Source organism: Bicyclus anynana, chromosome 9 (assembly GCF_947172395.1).
Source record: "Bicyclus anynana chromosome 9, ilBicAnyn1.1, whole genome shotgun sequence".
Lineage (NCBI taxonomy): Eukaryota > Metazoa > Arthropoda > Insecta > Lepidoptera > Nymphalidae > Bicyclus > Bicyclus anynana.
Genome location: NC_069091.1, coordinates 4,874,164 through 4,896,216, shown reverse-complemented (window position 1 = coordinate 4,896,216; position 22,053 = coordinate 4,874,164). Strand labels below are relative to the sequence as shown.

General features: G+C 36.7%; 1 protein-coding gene across 4 annotated transcripts in view; it reads left to right on the top strand.

Moving 5' to 3' along the window:
* Positions 1-22,053, top strand: part of LOC112047259 (uncharacterized) — a 145,501-nt gene that overhangs the window by 96,080 nt on the left and 27,368 nt on the right. For all 4 annotated transcript variants that reach the window (XM_052883355.1, XM_052883353.1, XM_052883354.1 and 1 more), the window contains exons 4-6: positions 3,170-3,357; positions 15,850-16,025; positions 21,777-21,921. In XM_052883355.1, the coding sequence (XP_052739315.1) occupies positions 3,170-3,357; positions 15,850-16,025; positions 21,777-21,921 (509 nt within the window). The remainder of the gene's footprint in view (positions 1-3,169; positions 3,358-15,849; positions 16,026-21,776; positions 21,922-22,053) is intronic.

Genomic DNA, 22,053 nt, shown 5'->3' with positions numbered 1-22,053 from the left:
CGCACCAAAAGGTTTGTGATTTCTGATTTATATTTCTTTAACAAAATCTGTGCTATTGATATAATAAATAATTTTATTTATCGAAGCTGTATCTGAGGAGGTTGAGGGAAAATGCTCTATTGATTCGACTATTAGTTGTATCTTATTTTTTTATTTACACTTTATTTGTACAGATCAAAAATACACAAACATTTTAGGAAAAAAACCAGGATACAAAAGGCGGCCTTATCTAGTAGGTAATCCTTCCAGGCTTCCAGCTAACCTTCATCATTATCATCATCATTATCAGCCGATGGAGGTCCACTGCTGGACATAGGCCTCTTGCATGGACTTCCAAACAATACTATCTCGAGCAGTCAGCATCCAGCGTCTCCCTGCAACCCGCTTGATGTCTTCGGTCCACCTAGTAGGGAGGCTAACCTTAGGCTTAGGAAAACATGACGTTATGACATACCTTGTTTAGAAGTCGATTGAATTTTTCCCACTTCACTCTATATCTAGGTACACCTTAGATAATGTCATACGGAAGTTTATCACAATAAAGCCATCAAAAACGACTCAAAAGCACTTCTAAATATAAAAGGATGAGATCTAATGCAACGGTGTGAGTGGCTTTCACAAAGGCTCTATTGTGTTTAAGCATGACCGATTATACAAAGGAGGTACAGGCAAATGTTAAAGGGGAAAGGTCTCGATAAAAGCACGGACCCACTTTGCAAACCTCTTAGTAAACACAAACTCAAAAATATACTATAAGTTATGACCTCAAATGGTTATCTCCGTGAAACCATGTTCCTGATATTAAAATATTATTTATCATTCGTAAATTATTACGAGTGCACAGCTTTCCCTTTGTTATTTTGTATGTAGTTAGGTAAGTAAAAAGATCTTATAATACTTATTATTGTTGATCTAAACCTCTGGCGATACATTTAGAAAGTTTTAACAATTTAGGTACGTCGGGTAGTAAAGTCGCATGTTTTAAACATTTGACAAAACGTTGACTAGTAGGCAAAGTGTTTTAAAATATTACTACATATACATGATATTCACACAAATTTCTAGTCAACGTAATTTCTAGTAAATATTTATGATTTAAAAGTAAGATGTAAATACAATAAAAATGTAGAATATTCGCCGATTTAATAAATATTTATTTAACCTAACCTCTAACCTTCATAGGACAATCAAAGTAAAGTACGAGTACCTACGCTACAAAACTGTACGACTTACAATCAATGTAAAAAATAGGCATACTAATATTTAGGACCCCCTCACGACCCCAATTACAATCAAATACTGAATTCCAGCGACCAAACGGTAACACAATTTTGTCAAAATCACGATACGAAGTGGAGGGAAAGTAATAAAACTCCACAAATTGCCTCAAAAATTGCCTTATGTGGAGAGAATCGGGTGGAAACGGGCAGAATTGAATGAGATCATTGCCGAAATTGTTTCTGCGGATCCCCTTAGGTAATGTTTAATTCATGTCCAGCGCCCTCCGAAGTCCGTTACTGGCATAAAAGAACTTAAATTGACCGTGAAGACATTTGTCGCGTACATACCTACCGACTTTACCGAAACTTCGATGATAATTATACGCCGAAATGAATATTTAATATTTCGGCCTGATGAGAATTGCTTAATTTGTCCAAAAAGTTTTCCATTTGTGAATATTTTTCCATTCCGAAATTATTCTCAATTTTATTGGATTTTTTGACGTGAAAACGTCTTATAATTCGATGGAGCCTGCACACTCGAAAAAAGATGACGTCATGCGTCGTTCCCTCGCTCTAGGGTTGTCAACTTTTTTTACAAGAAATAAAATATATTCTGGTCTATGAAGATTATTAAACAGTATTTTGGAAAAAACGAACAGTATTTTATTCATGTATTGTTTTAAATACGTAAATTAAAATGTTCTTTTGAAAACGCAACCATTCCATCAGTATTTTCTGACGTTGTCACGTTCAACTATCGTCAGTAAACCGTCTTTACATACAACCGATTTTTTTTAACAACACTGGTATTTTTCAATATAGGTAAAATAATACAAACATTTTAAGTTAATGAGGGCGTATAAGTGATTTTCACATTTTATACCGAGCCAGGTTGAGCAAATATGCTCTCCCTCCTTAATCACTTTAATAAAACGTCCCTAAGCGTTACTAAAATCCTCATCTAAAGTATTAAGAATATTAAGGCTTTCGTTATAAAAATGGGAGTTTATTTGAAAATAACGAACTTACCTGTAGCTATGGAGTAGGTTTACACTGAGGTTTCCGTATCTACAAACCACATTTATCCGGGGCTTATAGCCATATAACAACGATAGAGGATTAGCGGGAAATATTGCTGGCGAACCTTTTCTGACGAATCTCAGACTTTGTTTTCAGAAATCATAAACTTCTTGATATAATAACAGTTCACTCCTTTTATAACACTTTTGTAGCTGATTGTACACAATTGATTTTGTATAAGACTTATGTAAGCGAGTGTACTATTAACAATTACTATGTTGTTTACGATTACTAACGTTTTACTTCGTAACTCTGCTGTTGTGTTTCTTCAAGACCCCTTTTGTACACCCAGTTTTCGTGAAAACTGTAGGTACAGTTTTCATTCTGCTCCTGTTATTTTTTTAAATTTTAATGAAGTTAATTAGCACCCGGTATGCAGTGCAATGCCACGGGAAGAACAAAGATACAAAAACACAAAGAAAATTAAGGCGATGAAAATTTTATCTCGACGTTTAAATGTAATTTTTGTAACCATTTTGTTTTTTATTTTAAAATTTAAACTATCGTGAGTGTTATTCATATTAATTGATCATAAAACACGGCTAAAACTCACGTGATATAAGGTTGGAGTATGCCTGAATAGTTTCGAACCCATATGGGGCCCTTAGTCATGAGCTGGTTCTTGCATCGCGGCACGATCCGAACTGCGAAGCGGCTGCGCGACGCGCTGCTGCTCGCATTGCGCGCTCGGAGAGGGGTTGAGTGGTGGGGAGTGAAGGTTCGAAACTAGTCGGGCATTCTCCGACCTAATATCACGTGAGTTTTAGCCGTGTTTCATAATCAACCATATTGTTGTTTATTTTCCAAATACTTACCGATTGTCTTAGGTCTTCACCTCGGTCTTTATTTTCTATCCTTGTTAACAGAGAACACCTTCACGGTGGTGGTGGAAAAGGATGGTCGAGGCCTTGGGATGTCGGTGTGCGGTGGAGGCGGGCTGGTGAGGATACGAAGGCTGTACCCTCCGCAGCCAGCGTGGCGGACCGGCAGGCTGGCTCCTAAGGACCTGCTCCTCTCCGCCAATGGAGTGCCTTTAGCTGGACTTAGCACTTATGTAAGTTTGAATTGAATTTTTTAATGTAACTAACAACCCAACCGTGTAGATATTGATCTATTATAGCTTGGCAAATTCGTTCATAACACTCCCGATGGTCTGCGAGGGCCGGAAGGGGGATAGCAATAACCCGCGCGCTCGACATCATATCAGCACAGCCCCTCTGCCCCGCCCGCACGACTTCACACCCACGCATGTAATCATGTACATCACTATAGATTCATTACTATTTAAGCCTCGAACCCTCATAATTCGTAATATTTTAACTACTGGACTAATGGAACAGTTGAAAATCTTAGGTATCTTAGCTCTTATGAACAACCAAAATTCGATATAGTTAGTTAACGATATAAATTGGGCAATTTACTTTAACCCCGATTCTCAATTTGTAAATTGTAACAAACAAGTTAGTTATCTCCAAGGACGCAATTAATAGATATTCTAACATTTGCTTTGCTGTATATCTTCGTTAATTACAGTATTATTAATGAGTGCATTTTAATCATGAGTTTACGGACAACGATACGATTTAGTGTTAGTGCCTATTAAAGTCGTATATATATTATATTATTATATATATCTATACTTATAATAAATCTGTAGAAAAGAAAAAAGAAAAAGAAATTCTGTACATGAAATATATTTCCAAAATAACTATCAGAGGTGATTAGTGATCGATACTGATGCCAGTAATGCAATCAGTAAAATGTGTGCCTGTATCTGTTAGATTATATGTTCATTATAGTAACAAAAACTACTCTAAGGATTTTAACGAAACTTGGCACAATTATTTTTCATACTCCTGGGCAGGTTATAGTATACTTTTCATCACATTACAATCAATAGGAGCAGTATTCGCTAAAACATGACGGATTCGAGTGATGCAGATCTGAGAAAATCCTTCCAATTGTCATTCCTCTCGTCTTCAGAAGGATAAGTCAACCATATTCAAAGGATAACTTTTGTAGTCTTTGGGAAAGGCCAATTAAATTCGTTACTCATCATCATTACATATATCATGAACTTTATACTTGCTACTAGTCGTTGGTGTTGCAATTTTTAGCCTAGCCTAGTTCTCGAACCTAACTTTGTAATGAATTGTGGCCTAGAGTAGTTTAGCCACATTAGCTGAATTGTACTCGTTAGCCTTTCCTTTGTGTCGGTCCAAATGTTAATTCACTGTCCGAGTCGAATCAGTTTTGTAATTATTCCAAAGCCTAAGCAATTTAAGCCTCTGTATACACAAGAATAGCCGTAATAGCCCAGTGAATATAACCTCTGCCTTCTATTATGAGGGCGTACGTTCGAATCGTCAAACATTTCAGTTATTAAAGACGTACCGCCAAGCGATTTGGCGTTCCGGTACAATGTCGTGTAGAAACCAAAGTGGTCTGAATTTTCATCCCCCTCCTAACAAGTTAGCATGCTTCCATCTTAGATTGCATCGTCACTTACCATCAGGTGAGATTGTAGACAAGGGCTAACTTGTAAAAATATAAAAAGAAAAACAAAAAAAAGTTATGTACATTTAAAAAAAATAAATATCAAGTAGAAGTAAACAAACATTTAAAACATTGCTTTTTTGGGTTCTTCTGCTCTTTTTTATCGCAATAAATAAATTTTGGATAAACTTACTCAATGTAAAAAGGCAATCGGTTTGTAGCTACTCCGTCATGTAGTTTATATTTAATTTATCACACTATTATTATAAAGCCGAAAGTTTGTGCGTATATATGGATATATCTATAAAAATAAAGATTTTACTCTGGATCAACACAGGCTAGACTTTATCCCGGAAAAATCCAAGGTTCTCGCGGGATTTGTGAAAAACTGAATTCCACGCGGACGAAGTCTGGCGTCCGCTAGTAGGTACACAAATGACATAATATTCGACTTTCCAACTAGAAAGGACGTACCAAAGCTGAAAAAGTTTAGTGACACGTATCGCGGCAATGATGTTTAAACACTGGCAAACTTTGTCTCACATTGTTTGCGGAATCTTCGCAACTCCGAACACATGTCGCAGATAACGTGCGCTAAATTTCCAAATTCATTTGGAGGCGACGTGAGTTTTATTTGTCACACTTTTTCACATTGATACACTTTTGTAACATTTTTTTTTTTTATTCTTTACAAGTTAGCCCTTGACTACAATCTCACCTGATGGTAAGTGATGATGCAGTCTAAGATAGAAGCGGGCTAACTTGTTAGGAGGAGGATGAAAATCCACACTCCTCTCGGTTTCTACACGACATCATACCGGAACGCTAAATCGCTTGGCGGTACGTCTTTGTCGGTAGGGTGGTAACTAGCCACGGCCGAAGCCTCCCACCAGCCAAAAACAACAAAAACATCCAGCGAATACTTCGTGAAATATATATCGCCTCTATGCTTCAATAGCGTGATATCCCGAAAATTACTATTTCACAAGATGTTATTTTTTATTGAATGTATAATAAAATTTCGTGTCAAAAGTAAAACGAATGTGTTTTCAACTATTATCATAATAAGTTTACTTGAAAATACATTTTGAAAAAGTTAATTTATTGAAGCAGAGGCAGAGGTTTTAGTTTTTAAAATCACTGTACAGGCACAGAACATATAGAAAAGGCTAAGGAGGACGTTTTTCTGTAACCCTGAGTAATTGCTATTAAATTTGCTCATTGGATATTTTTCGTACACTTATAATCTATACTAATAAAGTAAATAAATAAATATATAAATAGCCTTTTATTTCAAACAGCGTTTGGTGTACACAAGTTTTGAGTTGGATATGTTTACAGTATGTCCCGATGTTCGTACTTTTTTTTTTATTCTTTACAAGTTAGCCCTTGACTACAATCTCACCTGATGGTAAGTGTTGATGCAATCTAAGATTGAAGTGGGCTAACTTGTTAGGAGCAGGTTGAAAATCCTCACCCCTTTCGCTTAAAGTAGTGTCGCCTGATATAGACCTTTTCGAACTGCTTCCAATGCAACCTTCGACCTGTAATAAATATTAATAAGTAAATTTAAATTTACTGAAATATTTTATCGTTCTTATAAATTGTATCTTTACTTTTGGGAGTATTTACGAGATACCTACTGGATTTGCATATTGGATATTTTACCTTTAAAATAAATATAATTATATCTACTAAATTTTAATTGTCCATTTTGTATATGTACGTACGTGTATTTTTAGCATGAGACTCGGTAGGTAAATAAATTTTATTTAATAAATAATAAAAATATTATAAACGCAATAATAACTCTTATATCTTTTGTCTCTTTTCTGTGTCATGCTAAAACGTAGTTTTAATAAATTTGGTACCTACGAAAACCTATTTAAACCTTGAAGAAAACAAAAAATAAGTACAGTCGCAAAGTAAAATCTTAAGGGTGAAATTCCCTATTTCTACCTTAAGATTTTACTTTGCAACTGTACTTATTTTTGTTTTCTTCAAGGTTTAAATCATAATATCACGTAATCACTTTAGCATCTTTTAGGAATATGAAAAAAATAATATATTGTGATAACAATTTAAGAAATTAAATTATACAATACAATACCTTAACGCTTTTTAACTTTAACATAAAGAACTAAAACTACACTTTTAAAATATTTTTTTCCTTCATAAAATAAAACAGTAATTTCATAAAAGCAATGAAAACTTCTGTCAATACATTTAAAAAGTCAATACAGAACTGAAGTATGTTTGTTAAACTTGAGTGGAGCCGCAAATACTACAGAAAACAATATTATTGGAGTTGAAATGAAAATTTTCAGGCAATACCGAGGCTAAACAAACTTGTATATCCAGTGATTTCCTTTGAAAATTGGTTTTTCAGCAACAAAAAAAAGCTTATGCGACCTCGTGATCCATGCTTCCACAAACAATTTCAAAGCAAACTACTTACCTTTTTATTTGTCATCAATGGATCAACTCAATCGCTTCTTAGGGAGACAATTATTTTCTTCATTATTTAATTTACAACTATCTTACTAATTAAATTTTAATTATAAACGCGAAAGTTTGTATGGATGTTTGGATGTTTTTTTGGATGTTTGTTACTCTTTAATGCCGTTACTACTGAAGCGATTTGGCTGAAACTTGTAATGGAAATAGATTTTACTCTGGATTAACACATAGGCTACTTTTTATCCTGAAAAAATCTATGGTTCCCCGAGATTAGCGAAAACTGATGATTTTGATGATATGAATGTTTGTTACACTTTCACGCCTCGACTACTGAACCGAATTAGCTGAAATTGGGTATTGGGGTATATTATAGCATGAATTAACACATATGCTACTTTTTATCCCGGAAAAATCCATGGTTCCCGAGGGATTTGTGAAAAACTAAATTCCACGCGGACGAAGGTGCGGGCGTCCGCTAATAATAATATATTACTGATGTCAAGTCAAAATCTGCCGAGAATGCATCGAACAACATCTAATTTCAGGTAAAACTGTGTATTTTTATAAGCAGCTGTGGATATCCATTGACATAAAATGAATATGAATTAAAGTAACTACTCGATAAACTGTATCAATATATTTTAAGAAGTAAAAATTTAAATTTATTTTCTTTCAATGAAAAATATTATATTCAAAACTAACAGTTGCCGCTGCAAATATGAAAAGGCCGATTTATAAATAGGATTTTTCATGCTGGTGTTTTATATTCGTAATTTAGTTTTCATAGGTCGAATGCTCGCAAAAACCTCGCATTGAGCGTAAATGACAGCGCGGGCCATTCAATAACCGAACAAAATCAATGCGCTATACAAATGTTACGAGGTTGACAAAATTCAATTATTTTTCAGTATATTAATCCAAGCCATTTGCTTCCAAGAAGTGTTTATATAATAATGTAATACGTTTTAAAATTTATTACTTATTACACTTTTAATTTATATAATACTAGCCGACGCCCGCGACTTCGTCCGCGTGAAACTCGATGTAAACTTTCAATTACCCCTATCCTACCCATAGCCTACCCCTACCCCTACCCTACTCCTACCTACCCCTACCCTACTTTTCTGGTTGATTTTTGAATTTTACATCTTGTGTCCGAAAAATCCAAATATCTTACGGAACCCTATTTTTTTCCAAAATTAAATTAAAAAAAAGCTACATTATCCACAAGTAACATAGGCTATGTTACTTGTGAATAATGTAGCTTTCAAATGGTGAAAGAATTTTTAAAATCGGTCCAGTAGTTTTTGAGCCTATTCATTACAATCAAACAAACAAACAAACAAACAAACAAACAAACAAACAAACAAACAAACATACAAACAAAGTTTTGCTCTTTATAATATTAGTATAGAAGTATAGATGTATTTGTGAAAAAGTAATATAAGTTTCTCTTCTTGGTCGCATTCTTCATTGCTGCAGGTCGGGTCCGCACTGCAGTTCCGTGCGTTGTTAACAATTCCCCTCCACACAGTCCGGTCCTCGGCTTTTCTAATGGCTGGTAATATAAGTACTCGTATTATACAGGATGCTCGGGAGGTAGTCAAGGGCTAACTTGTATAAAATTAAAAAATACAAATAAATCGTTTATGTTTACGTATCGTGATGAAATCCCATTCACACATAATAACCTCAACCACTTTATGAGCCTGAACTCAATTTGAAGCGTTAATAAGAACGTGGCGATGTCCTCAATTGACACTTAACGCTGTTACTATTTTAATTATTTTTTCACTTCAATTGAATTTTATGTGTGTTTATTAACCGTGTTTGTACGTATATGTATATTCAAAAGCAAAGGTTGAGCTTTTGAATGTATTCGTATCATCATAAATGTATTCGTATCATCATATCAGCCGATGGACGTCCACTGCAGGACATAGGCCTTTTGTAGAGACTTCCAAACATCACGATATTGAGCCACCTGTATCCAGCGAATCCCTGCGACATGTCACATCGCTTCATGTCGATGTCGTCAGTCCACCTGGTGGGGGATCGACCAACACTGCGCTTACTAGTGCGGGGTTGCCATTCCAGCACTGTGGGACCCCAACGTCTATCGGCTCTTCGAACTATGTGCCCCGCCTATTGCCATTTCAGCTTCGCAACTCGCGGTTGAGCTATGTCGGGACTTTCTTTCTTCTGCGGATCTCCTTATTTCTGATTCGATCACGCAGACATATTCCATCGCCCCTTGTGTGATTCTGAGCCTTCTTATGAGGCCCATAGTTTGCGACCAAGGTATTCGTATATAATATTAATAATAATAATTAATCTTCCCAGTATACAACAGGAAGACTATATAATATTATGCTTTATGTAAAAGATGTTGAGTTTTAGGCAAAGTGGTGTGTCATGATTGATATGGGTGTTGCTTTTATAGTTTTGTTCTGTGGACGGCGTTCGAAATAATTCTTTGATCTATGCATGATCTATGTAAATAGATATAACAGCTCTCATCTATACTAATATTATAAAGCTGAAGAGTTTGTTTGTTTGTTTGATTGATTGAACGCGCTAATCTCAGGAACTACTGAAAAATTCTTTCAGTGTTAGATAACCCATTTATCGAGGAAGGCTATATTTTATCCACGTATTCCTACGGGAACGGGAACCACGCGGGTGAAACCGCGTGGCGTCTACTAGTTCGTTGATAAAACATTCACGCCATAATCTCTTCACTAGTGAGAACATTTGTCTCGCACACGATACAAATACTTGCAAACCGCAAATGATTTGACAAACACGTTTGATTTGTCAAAAACTTTGATCGTTGCCATGGCGCTTTATGGATACTTACGCGCCACGGGGAGACGAGAAGTTATCCTTTTGAGGATTTCCCCACGTAAAATCAGGGTACGCCTGTACTTAACTTTTTTACTCGTAATTGACAAGCTGATAAAATGACGAAGCGGCTACTCTTGCTGAACATCAAACAATTCCCTGTTCATTGATGAAATCGTTCTGTTCTCTCCGGTTTTATATTGGTGAATATCCATTTAAAGTGTACATACTTTTCCTTTGATTTATTTTAATTATAAAACAACTACTTCAACGAAATAAAAGAGGTTTCAAGTTTTAACGAGTTTAACAAACTTGCTTTTCATATGTACGATAAAAGTTTATTTTCCCCCTTTTCTTGTATTTATCTTCTTTTAACAACCTCTCCCAAAGGTCACTAACAGAAATTCCTTTTGACGATAAGTGTTTCCTTGTCCATTTTTCTTTCTTTTGTATGTGTCACTAATCGTACAAAATAAATAAAAAAAAGAATTATTACTCTTCAGTTACGAACGGTTGGCAACACTGGTTTCAATTACAACGCTCTCTAATTAGAGAACATTGTCTATTTGTATTTTGTATAGTTTACTTACAACGTTAAATGGATGAACGCTTTCAACGGTATTTAATTACGTAATAGATGCTTAATAACACTTTAAAACGTTCTGTATACTGTTTTCATGGTATTACCGTAATTTTACATTGTTATATCCCAGTGTGCATTTAATTTAAACGTTTTATTAATATTATTTTTCATGAACACACTCATTTTTGATAATGCTATTTTATAACCATCGTATGATGCTATCTAATTATGTTATTGTACCTGTATATCGAAAAAAATAGCTTCTAAAGCGACTAACAATCGAAAACGGCTTAATAGATTTGAATCATCCTTTTTTATTTTGGCGAATCATATACTGGAGAGGTTTAATAATAAAAACAACTGGGTAGGATAAATCGAATTTTGCATACACACACAGAAGTGGTAGATATTGAAAAGAACGTATGGTACTTTTATCTAGAAAAAAAAATAAAAATAATCATCCGGCAGTGGTATGTGTAGGAAGTGGATTTACAGGATGGATTTACATTTTTTCCTGGATTTTTTTTATATTATTTACAAATCAGCCATTGACTACAATCTCACCAGATGGTACGTGATGATGCAGACTAAGATGGAAGCGGGCTAACTTGTTAGGAGTAGGATGAAAATCCACCCCTTTCGGTTTATACACTACATCGTACCGGAACGCTAAATCACTTGTGGAAGTAATACACCCCTTACCTCGAACAGCACATTAACCCAGCGGCTATCGCGTTGGAGCAGAGTGGGTTTAAGCTCCATATCTCCTCTCTTATAAGGTGGGAAGCCTGAGCCGTTAACATAAATCATAAATCATTTATTGCCCGAATGAGGTCATATACAGATATTGTTACATTTCAATGTTCATACACAATCTGCCTCACAGGCGTGCAAGCCGAGTACATTATAATAATTTTTATTTAGTAATATTACAATAGACAATTATTTACAATGTCATTTCATAAATTAAAGTCATAGAACAAGAACAAGAAGAAGAGCTGATAATGATGATGATGAGCGTCATTATAATTATACCTGTAATTACGATGACACTAAATGATAATTATTTCATTAAGCTAATCCATTAAAGGAAGTGGCAGGTGTGTGGTAGAATTCCCTAATGGCATATAACTGTTAGGATTATCTAATTTGTGCTCGTCTATTTGTTGACATAATGGTTTTAGAGCATGTGATAGATAGACCTTCGTCACTTCATGAAAGCTGAAAAAGTCCACACTCTTACCATAGGTAAGCAAGGTTATATGAGGTTTAGATATAACTTTGCGAGGTAACAGGAAACAGAAAAGCAGACCCCTTTGTTTTCCAATTATAAAACATATTTTTATTATAATTTCCTTGGGACCATAACAATATAAATAAGTGGCTCCTGAATGGATAAACCTATTTAGATTTTTATTTTTCCTAATATGAAATGCAGCCAGGAGTGTTCTTAGCTATCTATGTTTAATGAAGATGGTTCAAGATGGCCACCATAATCAAATGGTGAATTACAATTCCCTCAATATGGGTTTGATACCCATATTGAGGGAATTATATATAAAAGGGTATGACTAGTAGAATACACTACGACAAACTTCAAATTCAAGAGGGCTAAATCAAAAAAAAATTAAATAAAATGAAAGAATTTAAAACAAAAAATACTCGTTTACAGTTACGCCAGGAGGTCTACGTGGTGTAACTGGACCAACGAATTCGAACGAGAAAATATTTTCTAAACAATACCCTGTATCGCAAATAACACACAATGAAATGTATCGGCTTACGCCATTGTACCTAAAAATAGAACGCGTGCACGCCTTTCTGTTAACGAGATTTACTTAAAAGGGTATTAGAGGGTGATTCGTCCAATATGTAGACGGACAATGTGTATTATGTAACACAATGGACGCCGGCACGCAGAAAGGATTGAGTTACAAGGTTGTACATTCACCATATGTCTGACACGAATCGCTAGCGACTACGGAAAATGCGAAATGGATACGTTAATGGGTTTACCTTTGACGACACCTTGGCGAATACTTAGCTATTAGAAAGAGAGCTTGCGACGGTCAGACATGCCTTATTCTATGTTAAAGTTAAAAGTTTGGCAGCCCATGTTCCTACCATAGATTTATACTTAAGATAGTCAACTTCAAAAATAATCCACCAAGAGGTTGGAGCATGGTGACTTTGGAAGGTAGCAGGTTTCAAAGGTCCAGCCCGTAAGCCATTCAAGTTTAAAGCGTATTTTTTAATATTTTACTCTGCATAATTTGAGAAATCATATCACAAGACACTTCGAGCAACTCGCTCAATTGAAGGGTTATCATGAAGTTAGGGGTTTGGCGAATAGACATGGTTCCTCGTGATATCCCTTAAAAATACGTTTTATAGTTGGAGATTTGAGGATCGAACACGTGTAACCTACGACTAACGATATTTTATACTAGATATGTTAACTGCCTACAAAATCACCGCAATAAGTACGAATTTAGCTTTTCAACATAGCGCATTCATGCACATTTTTGTGTTTAGGTACTTACAATATATATTTATGTATATATGTATAGTTTTTATACTTCTTGAGCACACAACTCGACATTGTAGACAATATTTAGGAATTATTTCCTTAAATAACTATCGTTGTTTACTATGCAACTAAATTAAATTGAGACAATTGCGCTAGTGACATATCTAAGGCTGGTTTTGGTTTTAGAGCCACGTTAACAAGACGCTGACCGTTGGCGCTGACAGACAAAATGTATGAACTCCTAGGGAGCGTTTCAGAATAACGCGTGCGGTGGTCGGCGCGCTACGCGCTGACCTGTCAGCGCCGACGATCAGCGTCCGATCAGCGTGACTCTAAAACCAGCCTGTATTGAATGTTTACCTACGACCTTCACCACGATCCAAACTCCATAATTAGCTACCGTACGTAAGGTAAGAGCCTAGGCTAACAAAATTGAAGACTACAAAAAAGTGGTATGGCTATTGCAGGCTTAGTTCTAACCCCCTATCGAATACTTACCTATTGGCGTCTTGCCACAAGAAATCAACTACAACGATAATTAAGCCTGCCTTGCAGCTCCAGTGGTAGCTTATGTGACTTCGGGCTACGAAATATTGTTTTCTTCAGTAAAAGTTCGGAGTTTGTTGTCTTATTACTCGTGCCTTGAAAATCATGAGAAACTGTCGCTTCTGGTCTTTATCATCAAGATCGTTTGTCAAACATGAAGACCCTGAGCCTATCAACTCTCAAAATAAACAACGAGGTTGATAATTCTAGATCAACTTAAATAGACTTAAAAGAGCGAAATTTGAAGTTGGTAGTTCAAAAACTCAGCTATTTCAAGAGTGAGTTTGTTTCATTGAACGTGATCATTTTTAGGTTTATGGTTCGAACTGAGAAATTATTTTTGTGATCGACAATCCATTTATTTAGAAAGACATACAGACTATAACATCACGCTACGACTAAGAGTGACGGAGCTTCAATGAAAAATGTAGCAAAAACGGGAAATATTTTTCCCTTTGAGAGCTTCCGTTACGTGCGCTGCATAAACAGTTAACTATTTAAGTTGCGTCCCTTGACTATTTGCTTTTAAAAACACATAAACAGTAAAAAATGTAATTATAAGTTCTAGGTACGAACAAAAACTGACGTGCCGTGTCGTAGGTATAGATCGATAGTCGTTTTACGAAGTAAACCCACAAAACCGCTTATTGCTTTAGCAACCTCGGTTTTGTAAACAATTTAAGTAGCGCAAAAATCATGTATGGCGGAATTATCCACCTTTAGGAGTTCCAAAAGTGTTTCCGTTCTAAGTCCGGTAGTCCCTAGACTATGTTCATTTAAAAGCACATACGTGCAAACAGTAAATAACATTGTAATTATAAGTTCTAGGTACGAACAAAACCTGACGTACAGTGTCGATAGATCGATAGGCGTTTTACGAAGTAAACCCACAAAACCGCTTTTTGCTTTAGCAACCTCGGTTTTGTAAACATTTTAAGTTTCGCAAAAATCATGTATGGCGGAATTTTCCGCCTTTAGGAGTTTAAAAGTGTTTCCGGACTAAGTCCGGTAGTCCCTAGACTATGTTCATTTAAAAGCACATACGTCCAAACAGTAAATAACATTGTAATTATAGTTCTAGATACGAACAAAACCTGACGTGCCATGTCGTAGGTATAGATCGATAGGCGTTTTACGAAGTAAACCCACAAAACCGCTTATTGCTTTCGCAACCTCGGTTTTGTATAAGCTATTAAACACGGCTAGCGGCGACAAAAGCCAAGGAAACTAATATCTGACCTCTTTTTTGGGCGATTTGGTTTCAATCGTTGGGTCCGTGGTACATTATTTGATTTATTCTTGGAAGAAAATATTTCTTTTCACGTTTTATCGTTCATAAACATATTCAAGATACTTCTTTGAGGTACCTCATCGAATATTCAAAGGACCTTTACTTACTCGCGAATAGGTACTACCTAGTTTTGTGTAGAATTTTTCTATTGATGATATTTAACAAAAATATAACTCTTTTTTAGTTCGTCATATAGATCTGCCGCTATGAATTCCTCTTTCCAAAACATCATACGCATACGCATATATTTTGTTTAATTTACATAAACATGTCCTTTTTTAAATTCTAAAATACAATTACGCCTTCTAAATAAACGAAGACAGCCTCCGTGGCGCAGTGATTTGCGCGGTGGATTTACAAGATGGAGGGCCTGTGTCGATCCTAGGCTGGGCCGATTGAGGTTTACTTAATTGGTCCAGGTCTGGCTGGTGGGAGGCTTCAGTCATGGCTAGTTACCACCTTACTGGCAAAGACGTACCGCCAAGCGATTTAGCGTTCCGATATGATGTCGTGTATAGAAACCGAAAAGGGTATGGATTTTCGTCGTCACAAGTTAGCTTGCCATCCAAATCCATCTTGGATTGCATCATCAGGTGAGATTGTAGTCAAGGGCTAACTTGTAACGAATAAAGAAAGAAGAGCCCAATATTTACTACTACGGTTATTGATCGCATTTGAGTCCTATTGAGGACAAACTTATTATATTGATTTCTACGTGCGGAAAATATACGTGTTCCGAACTGTAGTTGGTATTGTGTATTAGGTTTTATCTAATGTCTTGTTGCTTTTTACGCAGGAAGCTTTGGAAGTACTTCGTACAGCGTCAGCGCGAGTGGAACTCCGTGTCTGTCGACCCCCCAGTGATGTGCTGGAGAGCATCACGCCGCCCGACCCCCCGACACCACCAGCGAGGACCCCGCACCCTCCGCATCTACCCCTCGACCCGCTCAATTGTCATCCTTTACACGCAAGGTGAGAAATGAATGGATCTTTAACCGATTTTAAAAAAGGAGAATGTTCTCAATTCGGTTGCGCCTATTTTTTTGTAGAATGTGGCAAAGAATCTATTATGAAAAGGGGAGACCGTGGAAGTACCAAAGACACTTATAGGTATACCTCAGCGAATCACGAAGCTGAAGTGGCAATGCGCAGGGCATATAGTTCGAAGACTCGACAGACGTTGGGGTCCCAAGGTGCTGGAATGGTGACCCCACACCGTAAAGCGCAGTGTTGGTAGAGCGCCCCCCCCCCCCCCCCACAAGATGGACCGAAGACATTAAGCGGTTTGCAGGGAGCCACTCGAGACCGCCATGTTTGGAAGTCTATGCAAAAGGCCTATGTTGGTTAGAGGTATGATGATGATGAAGAATCAAACAGCGAAAAAACGTTCTTAATTTAGTAACACTACTTTGTAGAGCTTTTTAAGAATGAGCTCGTTCTGGGAAGTCCTGGGAAGTCCTCGTCCCTCTACCACTATAAGCACATGATGTTTGAAACCTACGCCTCAAGTTATTGAACGCAGTTCAATATTTGCTAGGACGTGTTCGTGGCATGCCCTGCAAGATGTTGCTGATTATTACTACTTGCGACAGCTTTTCGCTAACCATGTGGGCCTCACTAACAATGTGGGCTTTGTCCCTTGATTATATATTACATAATTACATAATCCTCCAACAATGTAAAAAGCAGCAAAAGACTGTTCTTGCCTAGACATTAATCCAGGTATAGGTGCAAAGAGGTTTGATATATCGAGGAAATTGGCTTTCCCTCCTGAAATAGCAATTTCCTTGATTTTAATTACACTGTCTAAGATTACACTGCGTTAGACTGACACTGACAGTGTGATGGTCGGGATAATTAACACGCTGGAATTACCAGCCTTATGTACCTATTTTTGATTGGCTAAAAGTAAACGTAATCGAAGGTGAACTTACGCCTAATAAAACGAAAAGTAAAAGAATTAAACCAAAAATAATATTAAAAATATATAATCAGAATTTTGCTTTAACATCCAGAGAGTTTGCTAAAACCCAATGATTCCAAACTCGAAGGTTAATTTTCGTTTAGGGGTTAAAATGGTCACTTACAACTTCATTATCACTTAAAGCGAATTAATTATTTTCATCGGTGAAGGAAAACATCGTGAGGAAACCTGCATACCAGAGAATTTCTTAATTCTCCGCGTGTGTGAAGTCTGCCAATCCGCATTGGGCCAGCGTGGTGGACTATTGCCCTAACCCCTCTCATTCTGAGATGAGACTCGAGCTCAGCAGTGAGCCGTATATGGGTTGATAACGACGACGACGACGAATTATTTTCATGCCGCTTCATTAGGTTAATCTTAGAGCCTTATTTCATTAAAATCATATTTAAAAAAGTCGTAGATAATCTTACAATACTTTTAGGTATCTGTATATTAATTCACATCCACAAATCATATTTATGTTATTATTATGAGTTAGTGGAATTACGCCTGTATTTCAGTATTCAAGTTGATATACACAAAGGTCACGAATCTATTTTTAATGTCTGCAAAGTTTGCATGTACCTACCTACCTAGTATTACATCACTATATCAGCGAAGTTTCTACCACGCTTCTACGTATAGTGACATTAACTATACACAAGGCCTATCTATTAATCTATCAAGCTGGCGACTTGTCGCTCGACAAAATGTTGACTTTCCCTGTTACATACATCTATAACTTTTATGTTTATGTACTTACTAATGAACTGAGATCGCTTGATTGACCTTCGGTATTTTATAAAAGCTCTCAAATTCACATTTCGTTCTCCTATCATAGATAAATAGGTACCTACAGTAGGCAATTATGGATTTAAATCGTGTTGACTTTAGGAGCAAGCAGCAATTAAGGGACAAATTAAGTTATCCAAGTATATATAACGTGTTTTTTTTTTATATGTATCACGTGTTGATACTCGCCAGATACTTAGCATCGAGGCAAGGCTTCCCTAGAGATCCTTAAAGTTTGATCTGTAACAGTGTTTTTTGAAGAGTTGCTAAACCTTATCCCGGGGTTAGTAGATACGTACGACGATCTGATAAACCTCGTCGTCATCAACCCATATTCGGCTCACTGCTGAGCTCGAGTCTCCTCTCAGAATGAGAGGGGTTAGGCCAGTAGTCCACCACGCTGGCCCAATGCGGATTGGCAGACTTCACACACGCAGAGAACTAAGATAATTCTCTGGTATGTAGGTTTCCTCACGATATTTTCCTTCACCGATTGAGACACATGATATTTAATTTCTTAAAATGCACACAACTGAAAAGTTGGAGGTGCATGCCCCGGACCGGATTCGAACCCACACCCTCCGGAATCAGAGGCAGAGGTCATATCCACTGGGCTATCACAGCTCTCGGATAAACCTACCCAACTTTTTTGCTTTCTTCTACACCAAATTTCAGTCGGATAAACCTACCCAACTGAAATTTGGTGTAGAAGAAAGCAAAAAATAGAATATATTAAGTAGAGAGTCTTTACAGGACCAACGTTAGATCAGAGGTCCTGGCTGGATCTATAAGTCCTTATTACAAAGTGGACAAACAAAGTAATAAAACCTTCCAAATTACAATTGAATTCTGGTGACCACAAACAGTTTTAAGGCCATGTAGATAATGACTCAAATGTGTCGACGCGGCCAGACATCCAGGGCGAATCGACAATAAAAAGTCCCGAGTGAGATGTAACACTTAAAGTTGAGCATTGTAAGCGCAGGTAGGCACGGAAAATGTCACGAAGAGAAATTTCCCACTGTGGGACACCCGGCATAAATAGAGCGCCGTTGATACTGTTTCCTATAACTGTTCACACACACAAAACTAGTAAATAGGCGCCTACTTCGGGTGAATGCGGCGTTTTAGTGGGAATAATAATTTTAGTCCCATTCCGCAGTTGTTGGCACTAAGTACCCAAAACTGAGAATTGTACTTAGTGATATGTTTACTGTTGTGTGTATTATGTTTTGCACTACGCTTTAACCTTCCCCGTGGAATCGTATAAAGGGACTGGGTAAACAAAAACGTAGTGGGTATACGTTACCAAAAGTTATTTATATGCCTTGTGTCCCACATTATAATAGCTAGGGGCTCGGGTACTGAATGTAATTTAATTGGAGTTGGGAATTTATATAGGTGCATGATTTACCAATATTTATAACTAGGGCTCACACAAGCGACTTCGTTCACGATTTTAAACACCGACGCAAAAATAGGGGTTTAATAAGTTTGACATCGTTGACATAATACCCTTGTTATGTTATGTTTTTAATCTGTCTGTGGCATCGTAGCTCTGAAATGGATGAATAGATTTTCATTCGGTTTTTTTATTTGAAAGCCAGTTTACTTATATCGGTCCAGCAGTGTAAGAGTTTCATCCTTTCCAAATTGAAGTTACGCAGTTTTGCGTATGTTTACTCGATTAAGTTCTTCACTCGTGCCAGTATAATCGTCAAACAAGTAATTGATAACTTTGACCTGATGCTCCATCTAGAATGGTCTCCAGAGAACCCAACTCTTCGAAAGTTCACAGTTCACAAACATCGTATTTTTGTCCGTAACAACAGTTTGTTCAGTTTATCTATGGGACCAACAAAGAAAACAAAGTCGTTTTTGGCTAAAATGGGAAAATAAACGTAGGAAATATCGTAATTTCACTGTAAAATTGAATATCAGTTCAGTTCAGTAGCGTAGCGTGGGTTTTCGACGCCCGGGGCGACTGAAAATTTGTCGCCCGGGGTCGACTGAAAATTTTCCGCGCGAAAGTTTCAATTATTTCTTAGTTAAGATATTCTATTTAATGATTCTGGATTTACATCTCTGCTTCGGAAGGAACACACATCTAGCAGGCTAATTCACTATCTTTGACATAATTTGGAATGAAAATAGCAATTACTCTGGATATCCACATAGCCATCTTTTTATCCCGGGATTGATCCTGTTAAAATTCTTGGTTCCCGAGATTTGTGAGAAACTAAATTCCACGCGGATGAAGTCACAGCCGTCCGCTAGTTAATAATAAAAAAGCCAGGTACTCAAAAATATATTTTCTATACGCGATAAGTCGCAAATATAATAACTAACTAAAGCCTGTTTAAATCTCGGAAAGCGAACTAAAGCTATTAGTTTGAAAACCGTAAACTGTACGTAGTTTGAAATTGAATACGAATATATCGAAACTAAACCTAATATTTTATTACTTCTCTCATGATACCTCGTATGAAATGGTATCGTAAAACCGGCTTATTGTTTAACTACACATTAAAAGTTTGTCGTATTGTGTAATAAAAGTTATATGGAAGTTATTCGATTATTTCCATTTTATATGTCCTGACCGGACGGAGTTCCACCATTAAGTGGCAATTCTTATAGTAAAAATATATTTATTAAGATTATTTTTTTATTTTCTTAGCTAAAAACCCTGTTGTATTTGGCATACCATAGATAGCCCTGTTTGTGATAGCCCAGTGGATATGATCTCTGCCTTCGATTCCGAGGGCGTTAGTTCGTATCCGGTCCGGGGCATGCACCTTCAACTTTTCGGTTATGTGCATTTTAAAAATTCGCATTGGGCTGGCGTGGTCGACTATTTGGGCTACCCCTTTCATTCTTAGAGGAGACTCGTGCTCGACAGTGAGCAAAATATGGGTGTTAATGCTGATGAATGATTAGGCAAACAAAACTAAAACACCCTGTAAATAAATATTGTTGCCGTTCAACTTGAACTCACGACAAAAATTATTTTTTTTTCTCTATCATTTATTTATATTTTAGAATTTTAACTATCGTGAGTGTTATTCATATTAATTGATTTGATTTGGAGTTTGGATCGTGCCGCGATTCAAGAACCAGCTCATGACTAAGGACCCCGTATGGGTTCGAAACTAGTCGGGCATACTCCGACCTAATATCACGTGAGTTTTGGCCGTGTTTCATAATCGATTAATATTTATTTATGTGTCCTTTTTTAAATTTTTTAACATGATACAAAACACTATTAAATATGTATAGAAAAAAAATCAACCCCCTGCTGCGGGACATTTATGTGCCCAAGCAACCGGCGGTCAAGGTTCCAGAGTGGGGAACCACCTCACAATACGCGCTGTCTTAAAAAACACTGCCTTCTGTATCCGACTCTTGATCCAACAGTTAAGCGAAAGCTTCTTAAGGTGTTGGTCGAAGCTTTTCGCTATATAACCATTGACTGAAACAACCATCGGAACAACGTCGCTGGATTGCTTCGATTGGGAGCATATTATTAGATATCAAAGTGTTAGGGGCGGCGAGAAAAGAAACTCGAGGTTCACAAACACACCACTTTAATAACACAACTCTTCACAAAAACTGCACCCGTCTCATCCATGAAGCCACGTTTTTATACCTTTCCAACAGAACAAACAACAAGAAGAAAATAGTCAAACATCAATCTTTTATCTATATGTATATTGACATAACTTCACTTATGAATTATGTCAATATACGTTTTTAAATCTATTTATTTATTTTAGTTTAGTTTAGTATATTTTAGTTTAGTTTTAAGAACAAAGAATTACTCCTCATTATACGTCATGGTACCTACGTATATTGACAACACTATAGTTATAACAAGGTTGTTTTTAACATCTAATGTAGCATATCCGTTAATACAAATGCCTTCTTATTTAATTTTCTAACAAAAGTAATTTCTTTTTAATATTGTTTAGACTGTCGCAAACGACCAGCAGCGCAACAACATCGTCATCAGAAGGCAGAGGCAGACGTGAAGCGAGTCCCGACGACCGGAGAGCTCACGATCTGCACTTACCCGATCTCGACAGACCTTTGCCAGTCTACGACATACAATATGGAGTGAGTATTACAATATATAAATGATAGGTTCAATATATTGCGTGATTTTAGTTAAATGTCGGCTAGTCCCTCTAAACACTGTGCTTGTACATTTTCTATTAAATTTTTAACCTGATTTTCATATTTACCTAA